At 21.7% G+C, this 13,708-nt stretch overlaps 1 protein-coding gene across 5 annotated transcripts in view; it reads right to left on the bottom strand.

Annotated features, from left to right (window-relative positions):
• The window catches only part of LOC108000449 (growth factor receptor-bound protein 14), a 56,003-nt gene that overhangs the window by 23,355 nt on the left and 18,940 nt on the right, over positions 1-13,708 (bottom strand). For all 5 annotated transcript variants that reach the window (XM_017060766.3, XM_017060768.3, XM_017060767.3 and 2 more), the window contains 5 exons: positions 13,495-13,670; positions 12,357-12,516; positions 11,086-11,216; positions 10,003-10,089; positions 9,770-9,901 (listed from right to left, as the gene is read on the bottom strand). In XM_017060766.3, coding sequence (XP_016916255.2) covers positions 9,770-9,901; positions 10,003-10,089; positions 11,086-11,216; positions 12,357-12,516; positions 13,495-13,670 — 686 coding nt within the window. The remainder of the gene's footprint in view (positions 1-9,769; positions 9,902-10,002; positions 10,090-11,085; positions 11,217-12,356; positions 12,517-13,494; positions 13,671-13,708) is intronic.

Raw genomic sequence — 13,708 nt, forward strand, 5'->3', positions numbered from 1 at the left:
AAACAGTTGAACGTTCTTTTTGTTTCGCTCATCAGACTTATTGTCTGGTAAAGAATGACCAAATCAAAAATTAAATAACGCTAGTAATTTCTAGAATATTGTATACAATTATGTACTATATAATATATATGTATCGTATATTATACTATGAAAGTATTTCCTTCATTCGTTAATATGATACAATTTCAACATGCATCTAATATTACTTATTGTATGTGGTTAAAGATTGTGATCCCATTTTTTACTTTTTCGATTACTGAATTACAATCTAGTTTTTAGAGAGAAAGTTTACGAAATAAGATCAAAATAATATTTGAATATGTACCACTGAGTATGTCTGACTATATGTTTGAAAGGTGAATTTCTGAGAATTGGCTGACCTTATTCACTGTGTGTATTTGCAAAATAGTTAATTAGAAAGAGACAAAATAAATAGAGTATAATAAACTGTGTATAGTTAAATTATTTTTTAATAATTAAAAATAAATACAAAAGTTAATATAAATATATAATATAATATAATATAATATAATATAAATATAGATATGATTTTCATTCTACAAATCTCAATAATTTTGGATAGAATTATATCGTAATGATATAATAGGAAATATTAAAAAATTATTTTTTTCTAATTTTCTATATTTTATATATTAATTTTATATATTAAATCATTATTACAGATCATAGATAAGTTCGTTTACCTCAAATTAGTAGTTCCAGAAAATGATTTGATATAAGGGGACAAATTCTAATATCGGAATTATCACAACTAAATATCGATAAACTATAATCTTCTGTGAGAAATGTATGTAGAAATGGAAACTTATGCAATTACTTATTACTTACTTTAAATAGAATTAAACATTAATCGAATGAATTAAAAATTTTTTAAGAATATTTTATTAGAAATTTTATATTTATTTAAAATTAATTTTTTCAATTATCTTTAAAAATTTTTGCATACTTTTCATACATATTTTAATTGTACACTAAAAATAACTATATAAAATGATTGTCATATATATTTTTGATAAAACTATATTATAAATTAGTTTTAAACAATTATAAATAAGAAAAGTTGAAATAAAATAATATTTTATTATATATAATTTTGTATAATTATTCTAAATTTATTATAAAAATTTAATGAAATATAAATATCTTTCTGATTCTCATTAGATATTATTTAAAAAAAGTTTGATTTATTTTAATATTCAATCAAAGTATTTATAATTTTCGAAATTTACAAGTATTTATCGTATATTCATTTAAAATTCGAAATTATATTATGAGAATCAAATACTTTGCAAATATTATAATATAAATCTGATATTAATAGTATTCGAATTCTATGAGATGAAATCTTTTATACTAAATTTCATTTTAGATTTATGAATTGTATAATTTCATTATAATTTATAAATAATTTTCTTTCTGAACCAATCAGATAAAATAAAATAAAATATTGATTATCCAAATTTCGATTATCTAAATGACCAATCATTTGCAGAATAAATCATGTATATATTATATTTAATTAATTATATTACATATGTTACAAGTACGCTTAAACTAGTAATATTTACATTCTGAGACACGTATCCTAGAATATTTGAAACTGATTAATTTATTCTTTATAATTCTTCTTGTTAATTCTTATATATTCTTTTACATAATAAATAATCGATAATTTAAATTGTTTTATGAATCCGTTTGTTTGATCAATTTCAAAAAATTGTTACGATCTTATTTTCTATTTTCTTATTTATAAAATACTAATCAAAATACAAAGAATAGAATGTTTATATAATTAACATTGTTAATAAACATTCTACTCTTTGTATTTTGATTAGTATTATGATTAGTATTAGATAAAGTATTTTAGAATAATTAAATAAAAAAAATAAATTAAAAAAATAACTTTGAAAAAATTTAATAAAATATGTTACATAAATATTGTAAAGAAATTTGTAAATTTGTTAATTTTTTTAAATTAAAGTAAAATTAAATAAGACAGGGTTAATAATATGAAACTATTTTTGAAAGAAATAAATTATGAAAATATATTCAAATATTATTTAAAAATATATGTATTTATTTAGATATGAAATAATTATAAAAAATGCATATTTATAAAAAGAAAGATCAATATGAAGAAAATTTTAAATTTTAGCTGATTAATAAACAAAGAAGTATTGATATAGAATATTTATTTTAATCATTTTCAGAATATATTATTAAAATTATTTTTATCTATTTTTTAATTTAATTAAAAAATTAAACTATGATTAAAATATGCAATATTTTCAACATTACATCTTTTTGTAAGCGAAATATTAAAGTAATATTAAAAATAACAATAAAATTAAAACAGAAAATTATGAGCAAATTATTATGGCCAAAAAGTTCCTACATTTTAATTACTATATATTTTTTTAACGAATATGCTTTTAACGAATGTGCTTGTATATTTATTTGCCTATCATAAAATAAGATTATATTTTAAAACAAGATTTTTAATATTATATAAAGAATAAAATATTTAATAATCCAAGAGATCTAATAGAAATAAATTTAAAATTGATTTTAGATTGGAATTTGTTTTGAAATTGGAATGTTTTTAATTGGAATGTTAAAAGAAAAAAAAATATTATATTTATCTTTAAACAAACTTTCCAATAATCTAAATATATTTTATGGATAGAAAATCAAATTTTAATAAAAAGCAAAAGTAGTCTATTTAAAGCTCCATTTGCTAAACACTTTCTTTTTTAACAAGCTCGATAGAAATCAAAAAATAAAATATAAAAAATTTTGAAATATTATTTTTAGAAGTAAAAAGAAATAAATATTGTTGATATTTTAATTAAGATAAATTGATAATTCTAAAAATAATATGCATATACATTTATTAATTATAGAACAATATATAATTAATATGTTATCAATATAAAAATAAAAATAATAAAATAAAAATTGATATATTGGTAAATACTTCGAATAAACAAATAGTTTGTATTAATTTAAAAAATCGACATTTTAAAGTACCATTAATTTAAGACAAATGAAACAAATGAAATGAAACACATAAATACAGTTAAATAAATACAGTAAAATCATTAATAGTACAGAAAGCATTAAAATTAGTCCACCTGAAATTTAAAAAATTATTGCAGATATTTTTAAGATAAAATATATTTAAAAATATGAAAATTTTATTTATAAATTATTATATAAAAATATATCATACATATATAAGTTGATTTATTAGTTATTAAAAAAAATTTTTAGATAAAATTGAATGATTTCAGGAAGAGCGTATTCTAATAGTTAGTTTTTTTTTTAAATAGAGAACATATGAAGATTGTTAAATGGAATTATATATTTGTTATTGTACCATTTGAAATAACTTGATACTCTAAATAAAAAAAAGAATTAATGTATGTTCAAAAATCATTTTAAGAGATATGATTTATTTCTCTTGAAGAGATAATAATTTTTTAAGCTTGAAATTTATAAAATTTATCATATGAAATTTATCGCGAAACGATATTCTATTATTCTTCATATTCTTATCGTTCATATGATAAATTTTACTATGTGAAAATTTCAAGTATCAAAATATTTTCTTAACTAATAATTTTTTTACACAAGTAAATTAACACTTGTATAGACAATATTTTTATAGATTTTTATAGACAATAAATCATAAATTGTATCAGTTGATACAATAAAAAATATACGATTTCATTTAAAAAAATGTCAATGAATTTCACGTATCATTCATCTATAAGAGAGTAATATCGAAATATATCTTTTCTGAAAACCAATTCAATTCTATATGAAATATTTGTTATTATAACGATGGTGCAAATCGAAATAGTAATATCTCATAAATCTATATATGATATTGTAAAACTGATCGTTTACTATATTATAAACCGTTAAAATAAAATTGATAAATCTTACATACTATTTCGAACATATATTAATATAATAACACAAATCTTTTAATAAAATCCTAAAAACCTAACACAGATGTTATTGCAAAATAAAAAAATCCTAAAAATCTAACACAGATCAGTGAAAGCTCGGATTGATGGTACAGCCCTAAGCACGGATAGTGGACTGGAGCGAAATAGTATGTGGAAAAGCTGACGAAGGACTCGAGCGGAGGAGAGCTGGGAGTAGCAAAAGAGAAAGGAAGGAAACGCGAGTAAAATAAGAAAAGAGGAGAAGAGTGATGAGGAAAGACGCTGGGTGGAGTGCACAGAGGTGGGAGGGGAGGGGGAGGAGGAGAGAAAGGAGAATAGAGGAAAGGTAGTGGTAGAGGAAGCGACAGAAGGCAGGTCGACGACCCGGGGAATAGCGTTTCTAGCAGAATAGCCTTTTGCCAGGGCGAATGTGTGTCAGCCCCGGTTGACTACTCGCTTTGCAACGGCAAAACTCGTTTCGAGTCAAACGCGACGCATCGTGACGATACACGCGGTTCAATTCGTGTTGTACTATCTCTATTCACGCGTTCATCCGTTATTATCGTTATTTTAGCGTATCTTTTATATTATATTTTTTTCTACAATTTTTCTCCAATATATCATGTCCTAATAATTTAAAAATTGAATAGCATAGTAATTCTTAGTTTCTGAGACAGATGTCAGTCCACGTGAAAAACACGAAAGATAAGTATTTTTTCGTGGATATCATAATTAAGTATGTACAGATCTTATGATTTTTATTGGGAATAATTTATCGATATTAGTTTTAATCGACAATAAATTTAGTTTTAATCGATATTAATAACTGACAATATTATCGAACTGCAAACTTTTACAAAATATCTCATTGATATCTCATCTTTATAATATAATAAAATCTTCGTATATGGCTAACATGCTTATATCTGAAAAGGTAGATTTCCAAGAATTGGCAGACATTATCTGACTCTGGCATGTCTGTATAAAGGATAAGAGAAAAGTAAATAGTGCAAGTGAGACTAAATGGATACAGTCAAGTTATTTTTTAGTAACTGAAATTAATACGAAAATTAATTTAATTATTGAGATTAATAAGAAAATAAGATTAAAATATGTATTTAATAAAATATATATTATTTTTAAAGCTTTTATTTGTTTCAATTTTAATTTTATTAAGATTATCTTGTAACATTATAACAAAAAAATATATTTCACTTCAATATTACAATCAAATATAGCTACTTTTTAGTAATTAAATAAATTATAAAATATTGTTAAAAATGAATTAAGTAAATTAATAATTTAATTAAAGTCATCTCGTGATAATATAATAAAAAATATAAAAAAATTATATTTTTTAATTCAATATTAGTTAAATTACTTCAATGCGAAGTTTAAATTAAGTTAACAATTCTAGGAATTGATGGAGATAACTTATATATCCGGATACTATGTGATATCACAAGAGTATTTTGGCCTATACTCTTGAGGTCATGTTGTTATCGGTCAATGTTATTGTCGGTTAATATTGTCATCGATTAAAATTATCATTAATAAAAACTATTGTCATCAATATTTCAATGAGATTTGTCATAATATATAACTATATTATTTAAATAAAAGATTTAAAATAATAAAATGATATTTCAATATCAGTCGACTATCCTGAAGGAAGGATAAATATCATGATGAAAGATAAATCGAAAGGAAAAGGACAAAGTTCGATAAGAAAGAAGTACGACCGTGAAAGTAGTGAAACAACGGTTCTACCGATTGTACTCGGTGAAAGCAGCTAGAAAAGCAGAAAGCAACTATAAACGTGTGTGTGTGTGTGCGTGTGTGTGCGTGCGTGTGTACGTGTGTGTGTGATTATTTCTCGTTGCGCAGGTATTTTCTTACAATCTGATTTTTTTCTAATTATTCATTAATTATAAATTTTTATATATTTGAATTATTTATAAATGAATTTTATAGAAATTAAATTGATCATTACTCCATCATCAACTGTATTGAAATTAATCAATATGGTTTGAGTTCTGAATGCTTAAATAATGATAAGACATATTGAATTTATATTTCATTCAATTTTCTTTTAGCTATCAAAAGTTAGCTATTATGTTAACTTTATTTAGATTTAATATATATAATGAAATTAATTTTTGAGATGATTCCAAAGGTTTGAAAGTTTTAATTTTTTTAAAGTATATTTTTAAATATACAGTCCGACTTTATAATTTTTTTTTTAATCATTTTCAATCGTAATATTTTCTTCTTTAATCTTGTACTTTAGATCTATTGATATTTAAAATAAATATGTTAATATATTTATATATTTTAAATATTTACAATGTAAATGAAATTAAAAATATTCACGAATTTTCTTTAATCTATTTTAAATTTAATCCAATGTTTTTCCAAAATTATTTTTACATAATAAGAAAAATATTATATTAAAAATAAAACTTATATTATTGTAAATTATTAAAATAAAAATTTATAAAATGAAAATAAATATAATAATTTTTAAATAATTTTAAAAAATTCAAATTTTAACAATTTAAATATTACTATGCAAAAAAATTATTTGCTAATACAAGTCATGAAGTCGAGCAAAAAAATTTTTTTCCTCTGTTTCATTCTCTATATACTAATATGCTCTAATATAATATATAATGCCAGAATGATCAAAATGACCATTTTGTAGCATGACAGTGCTTAACTATTAAAAATAATATTACATAATAATATGAAATAAATCAAAAATGAAGTATGAAATTTCTTTTCAATTTATTTTTCGAATATTATATTTTTATCTTTTGTTAAATTAATAATAAATTAATCGACAGATATTATTTAAATTAACAAAAAAAAAAATTAAAATTAATTTTTTAATAAATAAAATAAAGTAAAAAATTTGCAAAACAATCTAATAATTTTTATTCGTTGTTCTTTTAAAAATTGATTAAATTAGTTTGTAATTTAAATTTAAATTTTATTTCATTTTTAAACAAAATATTGTATTTTAAGTAAAATTAACAAATAGAAATATAAAACGCAAAACACCTTCTCACCATACAATGCAGTGCCTCTCCTTCTTTTGCATTATTCGGCAACCCTCTTTTTTTATATGACCGTTAATATGATCGTTGCTCTATGACTCTACGAGTTAAAAACATATGGATAAAGAAGGATCGAGACACAGAAATGGAAGGCCGTGGATCGATAAATGATGAGAATGGACGATCGATTCCATGCACACGTAGAATATGTATATTTAATGTAAAGCTGATTTACATTGACCGAGATAATTTTGTCCACGAATTATATACGGTAGAGATATACGATTATTGATTATTGATATTAAAGCAATATTTATAGTATCGATATATCATTAAGAATGGAAGTGAAATAATGGAATGAAACATAAACAATTGTAAAAAAAAAATTCAAAATTTATATAGAGGTTATTGATATATATATATATATATCTTTAGAAAATTGAGGGACCATAACAAACAAATATATACACATATATATATTTACATGTATATAAAATAATATGTGTAAAATAATAATAATAATAAAAATAAAATTAACAACAGAATTCAATCTTAAAGATATCTAGGAAAATTTGTGTTAACGAGGACGATAATTATATTATCTTCAATGCTCGTGAAACAATTGACTACATTAGCGCAAACTAATTTTTTTTTATGTTTTTTTCAAAGTCATTAAGATGGAAAAAACTTCTTTAATTATTTTTTTCCGTTATATACATACATAATTAAATAATTACAAAGTCTCCTTAAAAATTCATAAAGTATAGATTATATAAAAATATATAATTAAAAATATATTCAAATATATAAGAAATTACTAAGATTTTGATCTGAAAATTCCGGATTTTAACACACATTTCTAGATTTCACCCGAAGTAAGTGATAGAAAAAATGATTAATGGTTTCTTAATTATAAATTATTAAATTTACTGATTCATAATAAAAAAATATATTTTCAATTATTTAAATTTTGTTTCTATTTTATTTTATTATTCTATTATTTTTGTATTTACAAAATTACTTTATTGTTAATTAGATATGTATTTTATTATTACTATTATTATTATTATTATTAGATATGTATTTTATTAAAATTTATTTACATTATTAACATTCTTTACCTTTTGTTTGTCTTTTTTATTTTCAAATTTTTATCCATATTTTTGTATAGTAATTCATAATATTTGTGAATTTTTTAATAGAATAAAGTAATAATTTTACTATAGAAACTATCAACAGATAATAATATATTTTGTAAATCATGTACTTCAGTAAATATAGTTAGAAATATCAAAAAATGTCAAATTATGAATGATGTTATTCACCGATATAATCTGATAATATTACCTTTCTGATTCTGATTCTTTTCTAATTTTGATTCAGAGATTTCGGATTTTGTTGATATAATTTGATTTTTATTATTTGATTCTTTTCTAATTTTAATCCAAAGATTTCGGATTTCGATACATATTTTCGAATTGATAAAAAAAAGTAATTTAAAATATATAATAAATCTTAATTTATCATCATTTAAATTTAACATTTTTATTATTTCTTTCCAATAAAAGTTTTTGTTCTTTCCAATAATGAATTTTTCAAAAAATTATTAATTATACACATTCATATTTTATTATATAAAAAATTTTACAGATTTTTTTGATTTTTGAATTTTAATTAAAATTAAACAGTAATAACCTTCCGAATTTTATAATAAAATAAGATTTTATTACTAACATATAATATATAAGAATAATTTGTTTATAGATAATATCTAAATGTAAATCAGCCTTAATGTGTAAGGGGCGTATATTCTCAGATATCCATCACATCTGCATAAACGATAAGTGTTAACGTATATGTTGTATTTATTTATATAATCTCACAATTTGAAATTGGCTACAAGTCATATATATGTGCATTCTAACTTTATTTTATATTTTTCAATAATGACACTCGTAAAAAATAAAAGATGAAAGTTAATGAAAAATAAAAGATCAAGAATCCAAGCATTTAAAGAAATTTATGTCCTATTGTTTTAATATAATTTTACTAGTTCCATGTTAAGTTAGGTTAAGATTAATATCAATAAAATTGATTCTCGAGAATATACCCGAAAAAATCTCGAGCATATAATAATTGTATTTGTATAAATTTGTAACAATACATATGTATAAATAATATCTAGCTCTCTCCACTTTGTGGAAAAATGTTTTTCACGAAATGGATCAAAAGTATTTGTCAATGGAAAGATTGTGATCGATTTTACTCGGTATTGGATAAAAGCCATAAATGTGTGTGAGTCGCGTGTCTACCGCGTGTTGATCGTGTGTCACAAATAATGTCACATTTCGATGCTCAATACGGATCATTTTTCTGTTATTGTTACGTTAAAAGCTAACGCAATCCAAAAGTTAAACTAACCTATTTCCATTGATCGAAATGTTTAATTATAATTTTTTCCATAAGAATTCCTTTGAAAAATTCAATCATGTCACGAATTTAAACAATTCAATTCCAACTTTTTATTTATATACGTATTTTATGAAGATATATGGAAATAGAAACAAAAGTAAAAGATAAAATGATGTAAGAAATAAATGAATCTAAAATAATTGCAACTAACCAAGATTATTTTGATGAAAGATAATTAGCAACTGTGATTAAAATGTTATCGATCATTGAATGAAAATCATTCGTGTTCACATTATATTGTATTTAAAAGAATCACCTTACCTTTTTCGTTTGGTAAAGTTTTCGATCTCGAAGAAGCAAATGAATTCTTCTCCAAACGTCCAAACGGCCGTTCTGTATCCACGCTAAACCGAATACTTCTGGGCATTCTACACCTTCGTCTTCAAGATATTTCTGAAATGTCAGAAAGAAATCACTGATCAAACAAATTCACAATCGAAAGATCGTTCGCACGAAATTGTGTCAACTTGAAAATTAATCGATTTTTCACTCACTCGTAATGTAGCTTCCGCTTCGTTCAAGGCATCCCAGTCTTCCGCAAAGACGGCTGGAATCTTAATCATCTCAGTGGGGGAGAATAGCTGAAACGCGCGACTCTTCTTTATATTCTTTGAAAATGATTCAAGGTAAACACGTCACGATAATGGATTCACGCGAATCGCAGAAACGTTGCACGAGAGCGAAACCATATGCACTCTCGATATACGCTGCGTATTGGTGTTTTATATCAATCGGTAAGAACGATTCTCGAATCGCAGTCGATAAAGTAGGTTGGCATTCTTGAAAATACAACTTGAAATTACCAACCGAATTCATGATAATGTGCACCAAAATTTCGTAATCATCCCGATAATTCGACGAATGAGAGTTTTTATCGCTTCCGTATAGACTAATCAATTAATTATTAGTTATCTTAGCTATATTACACTGACGTAAAAGGAACGCGAGGAAATGTAAACGAGTGATACGAAATTATTACGAATGCTGTTACGATCTCATGTTCGAATTAAATTTTAGTTATTTACAATAATTAATTAATATTTGGATAGTATGATTATATGAGAGATTATTATTCTATAGATTATAATAAATGTTTATAATAATATTATGAAATTGAAATTGTTTTTTAATAAATTAAGGCACTTATTGTAATATAATATTTAATATTTTATTTACTTAATGCATATATCTTAATGCAATAATCTTTTGTACAATAAGCAATACATTAAATAATGATGAAAGTTATCGTCGCAAAGATATTTAGATCAACTTACGTAAATCTTATATTTATGTTTATATATTACACTGTTCACTAGTGATAAAATGAACTGAAAACAATGACAAGAAATGAACTGTTATACTATTTCTATGATGTTACATTTCTCCATTTTTTAATTTATTACTTATTATATATAAAATAAATAAATAATGTTCAAATAGACCAAAAAACAATTAATTTAATAAAATTATGATAAATAAATATATAGAATAATAAACTTTATCACATAATATGAATATTAATGCAAGTTATTGTATAATACATAATAAAATAAATACGTTTTAATCTAAATACTCACCTTTGGATCATGGAAAAACTGGTACTTAAAATAATCCTGACGGAAAAAAAATTTTCGTGATCGCTTAACAGAAAATGTTTTCATCTCTCTATGCACAGCCAAAATGTCTTCGTGATCTTCCAATGTACGCTCTGTAATTTTGATTTTTATTTCTATTTATTTTATTTTTATATTTTATATAGTTTTATAATTTTATTTCTTTTACTGTCTATATAATATCTTTTGTTATTTATTTTTATAATTTTTTAAGAATCATATTCAAATTAATTCGTTTTATCTCAAATTAACTTGTCTGATCTTTTTTATTTATTTTAATAATATATTAAAAAAAATTTTTATTAAATATTTTTATAAAATAATTTGATTTTTAAAAGTTACATGATTTTTTATTTGATAATAAATAAATCAGAGTTTGAGCAATTATGAAATTTTAATTAAGTTATATTTATAACATGGATTATGGAACTTTTTTAGAAAAAGTTTTTATATTATAAGTTTCAATGAGAATAGATAAAAAAAATTCTTGAAAATAAAAGTTTCATTTTGGATGGAACTTATAAAATATAAAATTTTTCTATTAAAAGAATAGATTTTTTTCATTAATATTAAAAAAGTTTTTCATTTTAAGAAATATTCAATACTATTCATAATTACAACAATATTAAATATAATAATAGTACAAAAATATACAAAATAATTATTACAACATATTATAACAATATTAAATAATATTTTTTATTCTATATGAAATCATATTAATAATATGATATTATGTTGTTAAATAAAAAACTAATATCTAATAGTTTGATAGTTTCATTTATGTTATGAAACTTTTTCTAATATACATTCTAAAATAACTTGTTTTCATTATACTTTTATTATACTTTTATTATACAGATTATAAAATGTTCATAAATTTCTTTCTATAAAAATTCCATAAGAAAAAATATTTTTTTAAAAAATATATAAGATATACAATATTCATGAAATATTCATTTGGAAAATTAATTCTAGATTGAAACAAACATAAAAATTTGCAAAGTAAAAATATACAAAAAATATCAAATAAAATTTTTTCATATCACCATCTGATAATTTTTATATAGCAACTTTTGTCTTTGTTTTGTTTTTGAATGAATCTTGCAATGATGTTTTTCGAGTAAATTAATACCTTATATAAATTCGAATAGAATTTTTTTGAAAATTTATTGTTTATCTGGATGAAACAAATAAACAAAAAAATTTTTCTAATCAATCGAAATAATTGTTACCTATTTCTAGCTCTGGCCAGGTTTCTACAATCGTCCAATCGATTTCAATAGTGTTTTTTTTCCTTTTAAGAATTTCGCACAAATCGATCACGCGAAGATTCATCTCGACGATCATATCGTAGGAAGTATCATCATCGCAGTAAAATCGTAGTTCCTCCGTCTATAAATCAACAATAGAAGATAATTTTTTTTATTAATTAAAATATTGATTTATATACAGGTTTATATTCCAGATCAATGTTTCTCTTTTTGAATTAATGATATATTTTAATTTATTAAATTTAATTATAATTTTTCAGATAAATAATTTTTATTCACTTTCAACAACATGTAATATATTTTGATGCTTAATTTATTAAAAAAATTTTAATAAATATAAGAGGATCATTAAATGGATCATTCAGAAGAAATTGATTATTAACTTCATTTTCTGAAAAATTTTAAATTTTTTCATCAAAATACATAATTAATATTTTTGAATAAAATTGAAAATTTTCAGATAATTTAATATATATTATGTATAATAGAATCGTATGAATATACAACAAATGTAATTAAATAAATAGTATAACTTAGAAATCAATTGACAAAATTTAATTTATATTTTTGGAATCATTATAATTTTGAAAAAAAAAATATTTTTACATATCAGAATCAAATTTTCCCGATATATTTTTTTTTAAAGTTATAGCAATTCAAAAATCGAAAAAATCAAATAATATATATATATATATGTTTTGTATATGTTTGTAATTTGATTTACAATATGTATATTCGAAATATTTATATTTCAAAGAAACATTTATTATAAACACAAAATCTTATATCATATGGAAAAAAAAATATTTTGTTTAAAAAATATTTCATAATATTTTCCTTAATCGTGACTCATCGGGAAATACTGATATATACTTAAATACCCATCACAATTGCAAGAAAAATGATGTTAAATGATTTGAATCATCAATAAGAACATCAAATTAAAAAGTTCAATTTAAAACTCATTCAATAAATTCTAATAATAACAAGTACATAACATTGACGTTTTCTTTATTCAATAAGTCCAAATAATCATGTCCAGTAAATGTATATATAACACATTTAAATATGATAAAATATACAAAATAAAATAATTTACCTGTTTTTCATCATCTTCGCTTTCGTCTGATTGTTGAGCAAATTTTTTTGACGTGCAAACACGGGCAAAGGAACAAAAGAGATTCTTTTTTGGATTGAGTCGTTGGTAACTACATGCAGATTGACCAAGGAATGAGCTATCAGTCTCCATGCACGAACACATCTTTGGTAGCCAATCTAAAAAAAAAATAAAAGTGTAATTTATGAAATATTTA

Source organism: Apis cerana, linkage group LG16, assembly GCF_029169275.1.
Source record: "Apis cerana isolate GH-2021 linkage group LG16, AcerK_1.0, whole genome shotgun sequence".
Lineage (NCBI taxonomy): Eukaryota > Metazoa > Arthropoda > Insecta > Hymenoptera > Apidae > Apis > Apis cerana.